The sequence below is a fragment of the Haliotis asinina genome, chromosome 12, assembly GCF_037392515.1.
Source record: "Haliotis asinina isolate JCU_RB_2024 chromosome 12, JCU_Hal_asi_v2, whole genome shotgun sequence".
Lineage (NCBI taxonomy): Eukaryota > Metazoa > Mollusca > Gastropoda > Lepetellida > Haliotidae > Haliotis > Haliotis asinina.
In genome coordinates, this window is record NC_090291.1 from 35,182,722 (window position 1) to 35,196,652 (window position 13,931).

Sequence of the window (13,931 nt, forward strand, 5' to 3'; positions counted from 1 at the left end):
ACACACACACACACAAGTGTTATGATCTACAACACAGGGGTAACCATATTAAAACACACACACACACACACACACACAAGTGTTATGATCTACAACACATGGGTAACCATGTTAACACACACACACACACAAGTGTTATGATCTACAACACACAGGGGTAACCATGTCAACCCCATCTCCATGTTTTGGACAGTGCTTTAAGCCAAGGCATTCTGTAAGTGCTGCTGTGAAGAATTAGTTTAGTTTACCATGGGGATTCACTATTAGCTGCAACAACATTGAGATTGAGGGCAGTGTTGTGAAAATAATTGCGATAGTGTTTACAGTTAAGGTGATGAAGACTGGCTTGGGGAATATGGTGCTCAGCCTAAAAACATGCCAGTGTCCCAACAATATGGATTTCTGTTGTAAATCTGGCTGCAGGGATGTATATTTTTTCTTTCACCTTTTAAGAAAGTGTCTGCTTAAGTCAACAGAACATTGAATTTGTTAATTAAATTTTAAAAAAGAAGTGTTGTTCGAGTGATTTTTTTCTGCGTTTTCTCAGACAGATGCTACATCAAATTGAGTTTGAAACAGTGTTTAGTTTTACAAAAATGACTATTCATCACAAAAAATTGTTCAGTAAAATAATAAAAAAGATTTAACCACTGATGAATGACTCTGAACTAAGTGCCATTGGCAGGTAGATTATTATGTAGTTTAAAAATATGGAAGTTTTCCTTAAAAGTATAGATTTAATTGTTCTATAGTCTGGTAATGTTAATTGAAGTATTAAGAACATTTTCTGTGGCAAGTCAGGTTTGCAATTAGGTTGATAAGATCAAGTGAGTGAGTGAGTGAGTTTAGTTTTACGCTGCACTCAGCAATATTCCAGCTATATGGAGGCTGTAAATAATCGAGTCTGGATCAGACAATCCAATGACCAACAACATGAGCATCGATCTGCGCAATTGGGAACCGATGACATGTGTGAACCAAGTCAGCGAGCCTGACCACCCGATCCCGTTAATCGCCTCTTACGACAAGCATAGTCGCCATTTATGGCAAGCATGGGTTGCTGAAGGCTTTTGCTATGTACAGGTTTTTGTGATTTATTATGTTCTCAGTTTCCATGGAAACGTTTCGGACTTCGTTTCCAGAGCAGAACTCAAAAACCGTTCAATATTTTTCTGCAAAACTTGGTAGTTATATCACTTGAACTTGAAGTGGTGCCTTTTGCTATGTACAGGATCTTGTGATTTATTATTTTCTTGGTTTCCATGGAAACGTTTCAGACCTAATGTTATATGTGAGGGGTGTGTTTTGTTTCCAGAACAGAACTCAAAAACTTATTATTATCTGTTAATAAGACTTTCTAGATATGTGTGGCAGACCCCAAAGTGGTGCCTTTTGGCTTTTAAAGGTTTTTGTGATGTATTATTTTCTCGGTTTCTATGGAAACGTTTCAGACTTAGTCTCAAAATGGAGGGGTGGGCTTCGTTCCCAGAGCACAACTGGAAAACCATTTCATATCTTTCAACAGATCTTGGCAGATATATGAAATCGTGACTTTGCTGGTTACAGATACATGTATATGGCATTTATAATTTCCATGACTTCCAAGGAAACAATTCAAACTTAGTCTAAAAAGACAATGAGTAACTCTCAGATTATTTGTCCTTTCAAACATGTGGGGGCCGGGGGGATATGTCATCTTCTGATGACTCTTGTCTGTTTTGAATTTAGCTGATGACATCCAGTACTAAGGTTACCATTTTCTGTTGCCATGTGTTGATAACATCAAGTGTTAAGGATACTATTTTCTGTTGCAAATAGGTTGATGAGATCAAGGTCAGCCCGGAGTCAGAGACCTGCATCATTCAGCTACATAAAGGTGCTGTTGTCAAGGGGAAAAAGGTAGGTATTGTGATGGAAGCAAGGAGACTGTTACCATCATAATGCAATAAAATAGTGTCATATTCATAAGAAGGCATCCTTGCAGATCGTTGTCTTCTCCAACCATTGTAAGAGGCAACCAACGGGATCAGGTGGTCAGGTTCACTGATTTGATTGGACGCATGCCATGTGCCAATTGTGTACATCAGTGCCCATGGTGTTGATCACCAGATCTGGTGGTGATGCAATTACAGACTACCACCATGTAGCAAGAATGTCGATGAATATGGCGTTAAAGAAGAAACCGAACCAAGCAATAGGAAGCGTCATTGTGGGTTCAGGATGGTTTTACTGAGAGTCGCATGCATGTAGGACACCAGCATGTAGCTGTACATATCCAACATCCCATCCATATGCTTTGATAATAAGAATCTGTGCCCATGTTTTCAGTCTTCAGTTTGCTGTACCAAATATCATTGTTGACAGGCTGATAACAATCATACACACACTTCTCGCTATCACAGTTGTGTAGATCAATGTTTATGATGTTGATCACTGGATTGTTAGTTCCAGTCTTGCTTATTAGCAGACCATTGCCATATGGCTGGAGTACTGCTGAGTGTGGTGTTAAAAAACAAACTAATTATTCAAAGTCAGACCTGTTGTTTTAGAGTGAGTGTATGGGAGACCTGTTGTTTTAGTGTGAGTTCATATGAGATCTGTTGTTTCAGAGTGAGTTCTTGTACTACACTATGAAAGTGCCAGATCCCTACAAGTTTGAGGAGAAGGTGAGGAAGGCAGAAGCAGAGCTTGGCATCAAACCAGAGCAAGGTGTGCCCATCTCCTATGACAGGAACAGGTAGGTCAAGTTCACATTTAACTCTTGGCACCAGCCTTCTCTTCTAGTAACTATTCTTGTTTTTTTTAAAGCTGTAACATCGAGTTTTGGTGAAATACATTACAATTAACTCTCTTGTGGCGGTATATTTTTTTTACATGCAAATCAGGATTATTTTTGTAATGTAATACTTTGGGATACAATGATTTCAATTAAGTATGGAGGCACTTGTGGTCAATTAAAGCACTTTGATTGGCTGTTTGGAGTTATGTCCCTTTCATGTGGCAAAATCTTGTGTTCCAGTAGGTGTTTGTCCTAGTTATGTTTCTATGCTAGTGTATATTTTTGGTCTTTCCTCCCACAAGAAGCATCACCAAACAAACAAGAAATACTGTTTAGTAGCAGCATTAAGGCACACTCACTCTTACATTTTAGAAATCTTTTGAATAAAATGGACCTGACTCTTTGTATAGTTGATATTGTGTTGCATTCTTGTAAATCGTATCCCAGTTAAATACAGACTGCTGCAATATGGCTGTAATATTGCTGAGTGCGGTGTAGAACTAAACTCTTTCAGTCACTCACTTTCTCGTAAATCCTGTAAATCTGCCGTTTGTGTTTCAGCTCTTGGTTTGCCTTCATCTTCATGGCAGTGATTGGCTTAGCTCTCTTCCTGTTTCTCCGCAGCGTCACAAAGGTGTCACTACCAAACCCCTCGGACATGTTTGTAAGTACGCCTGCACTGGCAGGATAGCTTTTACCATGTCTTGGTGACACACTGATAACACACAGATGACATTGACACTGATAACACATTATTGACACTGACACGTATTGACACTGATGACACATTGATGACACAGATGACACTGACACATTACTGACACTTGTGTCACATTGATGACACTAATCACACTGATGACCTCGAAGCTCTGTTACTGTGCTAAATCCAAGAGTCATCTGCACAGCACAGTCCAGCTGAAAGTGTTTTAATTGAGAGTTATGCTGAACATCAAACCTCATGCATCAGATGATGTGCAGTTGTAATTTCCTCTGCAGGCCAATGAACGCAAGGCCAAGTTTGTACGTGTGGATGTCATGTCCCAACAAGGCAAGGGCATCAGCTTCAAGGATGTGGCAGGGTTGAAGGAGGCCAAGGTCGAGGTCATGGAGTTTGTGGATTACATGAAGACCCCGCAAAGATTTAAGGTAGAATATCATAATGACCTCTACATAGAAGGACTTGAGCTGTTTGAAACCACAATTTGTATGTCGGGGGAATATTCAGTAATCTTAGCAGTAATATATAGATTGTATTGTGTATACAGTGATCTGTGAAGATTTGGGTTAGAATTGTTGCTCAACAACTAATGCTTCTCATAAGTGTCAACTAATCGGATGGTAAGACGCACCAACATGGCTGACACGTTTCAGTGAATCCCAGTTGCATAGACAATTGCTTGTGTTGTTAAGTCGTTAGATTCGTCCAGACACATTTTGAATAATTGAAGACCGCTGCCATGTAGTTGTGTCACAGTAAACTGACAGGAACCTTTGTAACAATAAACTCTCAGTAAACAACCTTAGTGTCTCAGTAAAGAACAATGAAACAAACTATAACACTTAGGAGAACCTTTTCAGAAATGGAACATTTTCTTGCATGAAGACATGCTAAGGTCACAATGTTGAACTTTGTGCTGATATGTTTTTGTCTTTGATTGTAGGAACTTGGGGCCAAGATTCCTCATGGGGCACTGTTGCTGGGTCCACCAGGGTGTGGCAAGACACTGCTGGCTAAAGCTGTAGCCACTGAAGCAAGAGTCCCTTTCCTCGCCATGGCGGGGTCTGAGTTTGTGGAGATGTTAGGAGGTCAGGGTCTATGCATCTTGTTGGGGAGTCATTAAGTCGGTCAGCTTTGGTCACTTGGCCTTGTTGGGCGGTCGCTGTTGATACACCATTTAGGGATGTTGTTATTTCAGTCAGATTTTGACATCTCAGGTCACTTGGCTGTATTGGTAGGTCAGTGTCGAAACATGTGTAATGAAGTCATTACATCAGTCAGATTTGGACTTCTCGGACATCTTGGCCATGTTGGGAGGTCAGGGTCATAAAGTCACATTGAGTAATCAGGGACACTAGGTCATGTCGAAATGTAAACATGTTGATTTGAGAAACCAGGGTCACTGATTGTTGTTCCTTGTCAGAACAGTGTCTGAATGTATAGCAAATTTTATACTTTGCTCTTGTTCAGTGAGACCCCTGTTTGTAGTTTTGATATGTGTGTTATTTTAGTGGTCCAGACATATTATTTTACTTGCTGTTTTAAAGTGACAATATTACCATCGTCAACATAAAGCAACAATACTCTTTTATAATACACCTTTCATCTGTCAGGCCTGGGGGCAGCAAGGGTGCGAGACTTGTTCAAGGAAGCCAGGAAGCGAGCACCATGCATCATCTACATCGATGAGATTGATGCTATTGGGAGAAAGAGGAGTGGCAGGTATTATTGTCATTGAAACTATGGAAGACGATTTTCAAATTGTCATGTATGTTCGAGTGAGTGAGTGAGTTTAGTTTTATGCCACACTCAGCAATATTCCAACTATATGGTGTCGGTCTGTAAATAATCGAGTCTGGATCTGGAAATCCAGTGATCAACAGCAGCAGCATCAGTCTGTGCAATCAGGAACCGATGACATGTGTCAGCCAAGCCATCACACCTGACTACACAATCCTGTTTGTCACCTCTTATAACAAGCATGGGTTACTGGAGACCATTTCTAAACCAAATCTTCACGACAACAATCTTGTCTCAAGTACTGTGAGATTTATTGATGAAACCGTATAATTATTAATTTGAAATGATGCAGATTTGTTTCTGTATATTGTCTCTAGTTTCATTAATTCCATTCAGTAAACAAGTTATGATATTTATCCTGTGTCTTTCTGCCATCGTTATTTTGCAGTGGTAATGATTCAGACAAGTCATAGATGTGCTGTATTAAGTATGTCAGTGTAATCAAGCTTCAGCTATTGTATCCTCCGTCAGTGATTTTGGACACTTAAGTCTTCCGTAATTTGGTTAGTAACAGTTTTTTGAAAATGCTGTGGGACTAATGGGAAGTGAACTGAAAGTAGGGGCATTTGCGTTTTTTTGCTTACAAATCAGACAGCTCTGACCATATCAGCTGGAAAGGCCCTTGAGTTGATTTACTGTGTTTATGAACTTCAGTATGTAAGGGAGGTAATTGCATAATTGTCAAACACATGGTGTAAGACACCAACCAAAGAATGAATTTAAACCAGTGTTGATAACATTGTTGACCCATTGGCACATCTGCCTGTCTGTCTGTCTGTCTAACTGTCAATATTTTTTAACCAAAAAGTGGTACATATCAGACTTAGTCTCTTAAGGAGGGATGGGTTTTGTTACACCTCGAAAACCATTCAATATCTTTCAACAGATCTCAGTCGATACATGAGACATACCCTAAAGTGGTGCCTTTTTCAGTTTTCATTTTATGAGTTGGGGGTGGGCTTTAAGTAACTGTCAGATGATTTGTTCTTTGAAATATGTGGGGGATGGGTGATTTGTCATGTAAACATGTCACAAACCACAGCTTTTTGGCCTGAATGTCACATCCATGGGTTTGTTCAAGGTGGTGCAGTGTAAAACCCATGTCACTTTTGTTTTTCTTTACACAGTATGCTAACATGCATTTGGGAGTGGAGTTACTGTTGATATCAGTGTTCACACAGTGGATTGACTGTTACAGCACCATGGGCGGCAGTGCAGAGGAAGAGCACACCCTCAACCAGCTGCTGGTGGACATGGACGGTATGGGCACCATGGAGGGCGTCATTGTCCTCGCTTCAACCAATAGGGCAGACATACTGGACAAGGTGAGTCTTGTATTGCCAAGTTTGCCCCTCAAAGAAGTCTGCCCCAAAGAGTCAAGTAGATCGATTAAGAATCTGATACGTCCATGTAGAGTCTTAGACAGATTTGAAGTCAGGTAGGTAAATGGTCTCAGGGATACATGTGTCTTCATATATACCATTTAAAAAAAGTAGGGGATATTGGATTTACAAGATTGATAAAATGCAAATGATAAAGCCAGGGAGAATATAGATGATGAAGAGAAATTAAGGGAAAATGTGACAATTTATTCCATTCCTTTGGAACGTTTTCATCTGTATGGATATATATATATATTACTTATTCTCATTTGCACTGACATTGGCTAGTGGTATGCTCAAAAAAGTGGTATATCCCCTACTTTGTTTGAATGGTATGCTTCTGTAAGGCAACTTTCTGATGAGGACATGAGGTTTTCTCATAATATCAATCATTTCCTTGTCAGTCTGATAGGTGTATGGTGCTGTGAATGGACTGGAATGTGCTAAAGGCAGCTAAAGAATTTAAGAATGCAGAAGGATCTAACATTTTTACGATAGCAAGACCTTTGGGAAAATAAAACAAGAAGGTTTTGAACCATGTGGAAGTTAATGCTCCAGGACAGTGACCCTGTTGTGTGAATATTGCAGGCCCTGCTTCGACCTGGTCGTTTTGATCGTCACATCATGATTGATCTCCCAACACTGGAAGAGAGACAGGAAATATTTGAGATGTATCTGAAGAAGCTGAAACTGGCAGAACCTCCATCAGTGTATGCTCCCAGACTGTCCCAGATGTCACCAGGGATGAGTGGTGGGTTTGTCAATACCTCACTTCATAGAGTCTGCAGCATTTGAAAAATATCATGATGATTTCTTAATGTGATGGAAGTTCCCAGGATTGAAAATTAGGGCGTGTCAGTTGTGTTGGATTGGTATGGCTGATGCCTGGGTGGGTGGTGGCTTTGGTAGGACAATTCAGGAAGGGTTTAGGTGAAGATTATGATCTTCCGTAACCCCAGCTTGTCGTGAAAGGTGACTAACGAAATCAGGTGGTCAGGCTCCCTGTCTTGGTTGACACATGTCATGGTAACCCATTTGCACAGTTCGATGCTCATGCTGTCGATCTCATTATTTTCTGGTCCAGACTCAATAATTATCATTAACAGGCCACCGCAATATAGCTTGAATATTGATGAGTATGGCACAAAACTAAACTTAATCACTCACTGTAGTATGTTGTTCCTGCAGGTGCCGACATTGCCAACATCTGCAACGAGGCTGCCATCCATGCTGCCAGGGAAACCAAGAAACTGGTGGATGCTTCTGATTTCGAGTATGCCGTGGAGAGGGTCGTGGCTGGTGAGCAGATAGATGTAGATGGAGATGGTGATGTGGGTCGAACCTGGAATAATTAGTACTGTTCACGGAAAAAATTGTCGTCCAAAATTCCTGTTGTGCTTCCAGACCTGTTTCATCTGTCAAGTTTGATTCCAATGTGTTGTCACAATCAGATGTAATAAGGCTCTTGGGTTGCTTAGTAGTTAAAGCATTGACTCATCCTGCCCAAAACCAACTCGCACAGTGACTTGGTTCATTCCTAGCAAAGCTTCGGCTGCGTTTAACTTGACTTGAATGTTAACTGACACTGCCAGACACCCCTCAAAAACAGAAAGTTTTAAACTGTCACAAATTTTTGTAAAAGCCTTTCCAGTTTTGTCAAATGCTAAGATCAAGAAAGAAAGAAGTTTTAGGACTGTGACACTCAAGCATCACAAGCATCAATGGTGGATCAGATCAGATTGGTGATATGTCATACTTTTCATGCACCTCAAATACACCCTAACAATTTTTGAAAAGTTATAGAACTATCACTATTACTTGCAAACAGGTTTCAACTAAAGGTATGAATTTCTTCTGAAAACTAGACGGGTATGTGAAAGACGTTTTACTGATAGAATAGTCTTTCTTGGTACTGTGTACTGTGTACCAAGAACTGAAGCCAGTGAGCTATAACTTGATGACTTGAAACTTTACTACAAATCTACAGAACCAATACTGAGACTAATAACAACTATATGACTTAAAATGAAGTGACAGAATAGGTAACATATCTTCTACATTAAGGTTTTGAGTTTTCATAACAATCAATGTAGTCAGCTGTTGAAAATAAACTGGGTTCAGTCTTAAAAACTGAGCTGCTATTGTATTGGCTATTCTGGTCACGTGATGAGCCGAGGCATATGCTAAGGGGAGTGACCACTCTCCCTGTTAGAGTGTCCCTGACCTTAGTAAAAGTTGTGTCATGAATGGAGCCCCTGATCACCTGTTGATAGAGCACAAGAAAACCTTTACATAGCACATGGTTGAAGAGTAACCAGATGCTCTCACATTAAATCATTATTCTTTGTTCTGAGCAACCAAGTGGTCAGGTTGATAAATGTGTCTGTTCTATCTCAGGTGTTGAGAAGAAGACTCGCCTTCTCTCCCCGACGGAGAAGAAGATCGTAGCTTACCATGAATCTGGTCATGCTCTGGTTGGCTGGCTGCTCAAGTACACAGATGCTCTGCTCAGGGTAAGTGGGATACAGAGATGCTCTGCCCTGCGGTTGATGGGAAACAGATGTTTCCCCAAGGGTAGGTGGGACACCCACATGCTGTGCCTAGTGTAGGCATGTTTCACAGATTGTCCGCTGATTGTTGGTGACATGGATACTTGTCATTGTATCTTAAATTTATAGATTGATGCTCATGGTGTTGATCACTGGATTGTAATTATTTACAGAATATTGTTCAAATATTGCTGAGTGCAGTGTTTAATGCTAAACAACAACACAGTCCTCCATCATTAACGAACCTTTCTTAGTATGTAAGCAGCTGTATGTAGTTTACTCTCGATGCCTCAGTATATGTATGCCAAGTATCTACTCTTACAGCCCAGGGTGCCTGTGTATACAGTAACCATAGCACTACAATTGTTGGCAGTCTGTGTAAACAAAACCCAAATTCACAAAGCATTACCTGTATTTATCAGTGACTGTTCCTGTTGTACCGTTGTCAAAGGTGCCACTATATGCTGAACCTATGATTGTGGTTTGAATCCAGGTTTGCAGTTGGTTATGTTTCTGAGTTAGTCTGTACAAAGATCATACTTGTTGGTTTCATCAAAGCCATAAACATCTAATGTGCATCACTTCCAGCTCTTCTCCCACAGCAAGCTGGAAAGTCGTCATGTAATGAAAATCCTGTTCTCAACTCTTCTTTCAGATATCTATCGTGCCTAGAACCAACAGTGCCTTGGGATTTGCTCAGTACATGCCGTCTGACCAGAAGCTGTATTCTTCTGATGAGGTCACTAGATGAGATATCCAGAATCAGTTTCAGAAATCTCTTTCACATTACAATTTTCCAGTTGGTATTCTCAGCCATAGTAGCACTCTATGAGCTGCACTTATGAACAAAATAAAACATCATCTGTCTCAGATATGACTTTGATTTGCAGTAAAATAGACAGGCATTAACAGTTGTGTCTTTATGGTTTCTCCAAAGGGAGACAACAAAATCCTGATATACATTTAGGGATTTCATACTCATTATATATACACTCATTTATTACCTTAGTGTTAAACTTCAGACAGTCTTCCATAGCGGTTTAGTGTGTGTTTTTCAGCTGTTTGAGAGGATGTGTATGGCGCTTGGAGGTCGGGCAGCCGAGGCAATTATCTTCAACCATGTCACAACAGGTAAGGGAGACAACTTGCCATAAACTGATTGTGACTGTATTGCCTGTTATCCCAGGGGCTAAATAACTCACCCAACATTGACCTGTTATGTCTGGGGCTGAAAACTCAGCCAACCTGTTATTGACCTGTTATCTCAGGAATGGAAAAGCTCACCAAACTTTGACCTATTAATGGTGTTAACTCACCCAAACGCTGACATGTTATCTCACTGGTGGAAATCTCGCCTACATTGACATGTTATCTTAGAGGTTGAAAAACTCACCCTGTGATGACTTGTTATCTCAATGACTGAAGAACTCAAACTATGTAGACCAGTTGTCTCAGGGGCAAATAACTCACCCAACATTGGCCTGTTATCTTGGGCTCAATAACTCACCCCAAACTGGCTTGCTTTTCAGGAGCTCATGATGACCTCCAGAAGGTGACCAAGATGGCTTTTGACCAGGTCCGATCATATGGCATGAATGAGAAGGTTGGGTATCTGTCTTTTCCACCCGAGTCCACCGACACCCTCGGCACCAAGCCCTACAGCAAGAGGCTGGCAGCCACCATGGATGAGGTATGAACCATGCTCCTGTATTTCCACAGAATCCATTTACAGATCTGTTTACTACCCTAGTTAATCTGTAGTTCAGTGGATGGTGGTGTAGCCTAGCAGTTAAAGTGTTTGCTTGTCACACCGAAGATCCAGGTTCGATTCCCCACATGAGTACAATGTGTGAAGCCCGTTACTGGTGTCCCCTGATATTGCTATAATGTTGCTAAAAGTGGTGTGAAACCATGCTTACTCACTGTTTAGATTTTGAATAAAAACAGCATGAAAAAATTAAGGCAATGGCCTGTATGTTTTGTAGACCATTGTGTTATAAAAGCTGTCCACGCACATTTCGTAGGGATTATACATTTCATCATTAATAAGTCTGCATAGATGGAGATAAGAGCCTGATGACACATCTCAAAGTATTCTTTATCACCATGTCAGTTTCCAGTGAAGTGCTAAATGTCTAAATTCCAATCCTAGGGATAATTCTTATCGCTGTGATTATATACCTGCCCTATATACCATCTTCTTTGGTTAATTATCTGATTTCAGAAAATAAGCAAGGTTTAGACCACGTTGTCAAAAAGGGCCAAGGTCCTTTGAGGTGATGCATTGTCACCTTATTCTGAGGCAGGACTTATAAAATTGAAGACAATTTGTTTCTGTCACATGAACTGCAGAAGGTGGTTTTGTATGATTCCAGGAGGCGAGGAACTTGGTGAACCGAGCTTACCATCACACAGTGGAGATCTTGGAAAACAACAAGGAGAAGCTTCACACTGTGAGGATGCATGGCTACTTGAAGTGATGACAAATATAACCTCAGATACCTATTGTATCCATCACCAATAATTTATGATGCAGGGTTCAGATCTGATCCCCTGTCTGTCGACTAACAGAATCCGGTGGTCAAGTTCACTGACTGGGTTGGTGCAAGTCATTGGATCCCATGACTGCCTCCATGATATGTAGTGGTTAGAGTTTCCACCCAGAGAGCGGAAGGTTGTGGGTTCAATCCCTGACTGCGTCATTTCCAAAGATGTTAAAATATGGTACTTTGTCTCCGTGTGTCTCTCAGCATTTATGGGTACAGCAAGGACTGGTTGGTTTGAACTCAGTAAAATATGTTTGAATGTGGTATACATGCTTAACTGTGGTATCTCAGTGAGCTAGCGCTGAAAAAACAGCTTATGTATGGGCTAGTACGTGCAGCTACATATACACACACATGCACATATGACTGAAATATTTTGAAGTGACATTAAACCCCATTACACCTCACCTCTTTGTATCCCAGACTTCATGATGTCAGTTACTAGATTGATCCTGGCTTGGGTTATTTACAGACAACCATCACATATCAGGAATATTGCTAAGCTTAGCATTAAACAACAAAGAAGCAGTCTATGACTAGTGACCCCTGAAGGTCCCGGGGTAGAATAGGTGTTCAGCAACCCATGCTTGCCATGAAAGGTGACTATGCTCGTCGTAAAAGGAGACTAACGGGATCGGGTGGTCAGACTCGTCGACTTGGTTGACACGTCATTGGTTCCCACTTGCACAGATCGATGTTCATGTTGTTGATCACTGGATTGTCTGGTCCAGACTCGATTATTTACAGACCGCCGCCATACAGCTGGAATATTGCTGAGTTCAGCGTAAAACTAACCTCACTCACTCACTTTATGACTAGTGCTCAAAATATGTATTGTATGTGTCACTGTATGTATTCAGCTGGCCAATGTTAATGTTACTGATATTGTTTCTGTTATTTGCAACCTATCCATTCATAAAGGTTTCTCCGATTAACATGTTGGGTTAGTGAAATGAGGACACTAAATCCACCATGCTCGCTCACTCACCCACTCTAAATGTGTTACAGCTGGCTTCCACGCTGCTCAAGGCTGAGGTTCTGACCTACGCTGACATTGAGAAGCTGATCGGACCCCCACCACATGGGAAGAAGAACACGATAGAGCCACATGGCTGGGAGGGAATCATGCCCGAAAATAATGACATAGCCCCAGAGAAACGGAGGAAGAATAGTAGCAGGAAATCCAAACGGGAACAGTTGTGATCACTGACAGGTTGAGGCGATCAGGCAGGCTGAGGAATATGTGACTCAGTTCACACCTAATACAAGTAGTCCTGAGATGAGCAAAAATGCAAACTGAACTGGCTTACTTGTCTCACTCTTGGTCAGTAAATGAACTGAAACGTGAAAGTCAAAAGAACCCTGGTCAGAAAGCTAATGGCAACAGTTCACATGCTTGGCTGTTGCCAGATGCATGTACCCAATAAGATGCATGTACCCAATAAGATGCATGTACCCAATAAGATGTGCAAGCTGAAATACAGCTTGTTGTTACATTCAAATATAACCATGACACAGTGTGCTATTTGAAATTGCTGCACATCCTTAATTCTCCAGCATAGTTCTTGCTTGTTGGAATAATTTGAGTGTGTAGTTTTAGCAACATACTGTTTGACTTGGGGCCCTAAGCTATGGCAACAAATCAGTCCAGGGTTTTAGAATGGAATGGTTAAACTACACCCTGTGTCATCAAGGATGGGTCATGTCAGTCTCTGATATATCTAGTAAATGTAATGATATCAGTCACCCAAAAGTATGCATGGAATATATATGTAATTATCTTAATTGTCCAGCCTCTTACTGAAATCTCATCAGTGTGTACTAGCCGTGGCATTGTGTGTGCTTGAAAATAATATACTGTGTGCTTGAAATTTGTACATACTGAAAACTGAGACAAATATGAGAATAAATTTCTTACGGTACTGCTTTGTTCTGTGTGTTCGTTGTCTGTAGTGGATGAGATGTGCTGTTGATGGGAGATCATTCACTGTGAAGGTGGTTCAAGATTCATGTAAGCTATCCCATAGTCTCTCAATAAATAATATTATGATTCTGATTTAAGCTGAAAAAGAGTCCAGTAAGCTCAGATGTTTAAAATCTGAAGCTGGAGAAGCCAGGCCTTGCTGCAACTTGAGCTTCAGCTTAGTAGGAGTTTGA

The 13,931-nt window shown here is 40.8% G+C and overlaps 1 protein-coding gene across 2 annotated transcripts in view; it reads left to right on the forward strand.

Annotated features, from left to right (window-relative positions):
- LOC137259059 (mitochondrial inner membrane m-AAA protease component paraplegin-like) overlaps positions 1 to 13,696 on the forward strand; it is a 63,614-nt gene extending 49,918 nt beyond the window's left edge. For both annotated transcript variants that reach the window (XM_067796769.1, XM_067796770.1), the window contains exons 5-19: positions 1,819 to 1,899; positions 2,610 to 2,737; positions 3,341 to 3,443; positions 3,776 to 3,925; positions 4,441 to 4,585; positions 5,111 to 5,219; positions 6,496 to 6,622; positions 7,268 to 7,430; positions 7,868 to 7,978; positions 9,077 to 9,192; positions 9,884 to 9,967; positions 10,287 to 10,359; positions 10,758 to 10,918; positions 11,604 to 11,681; positions 12,783 to 13,696. In XM_067796769.1, the coding sequence (XP_067652870.1) occupies positions 1,819 to 1,899; positions 2,610 to 2,737; positions 3,341 to 3,443; positions 3,776 to 3,925; positions 4,441 to 4,585; positions 5,111 to 5,219; positions 6,496 to 6,622; positions 7,268 to 7,430; positions 7,868 to 7,978; positions 9,077 to 9,192; positions 9,884 to 9,967; positions 10,287 to 10,359; positions 10,758 to 10,918; positions 11,604 to 11,681; positions 12,783 to 12,977 (1,824 nt within the window). In that variant the 3' untranslated portion in view covers positions 12,978 to 13,696. The remainder of the gene's footprint in view (positions 1 to 1,818; positions 1,900 to 2,609; positions 2,738 to 3,340; positions 3,444 to 3,775; positions 3,926 to 4,440; positions 4,586 to 5,110; positions 5,220 to 6,495; positions 6,623 to 7,267; positions 7,431 to 7,867; positions 7,979 to 9,076; positions 9,193 to 9,883; positions 9,968 to 10,286; positions 10,360 to 10,757; positions 10,919 to 11,603; positions 11,682 to 12,782) is intronic.
- The last annotated feature ends 235 nt before the right edge of the window (positions 13,697 to 13,931 follow it).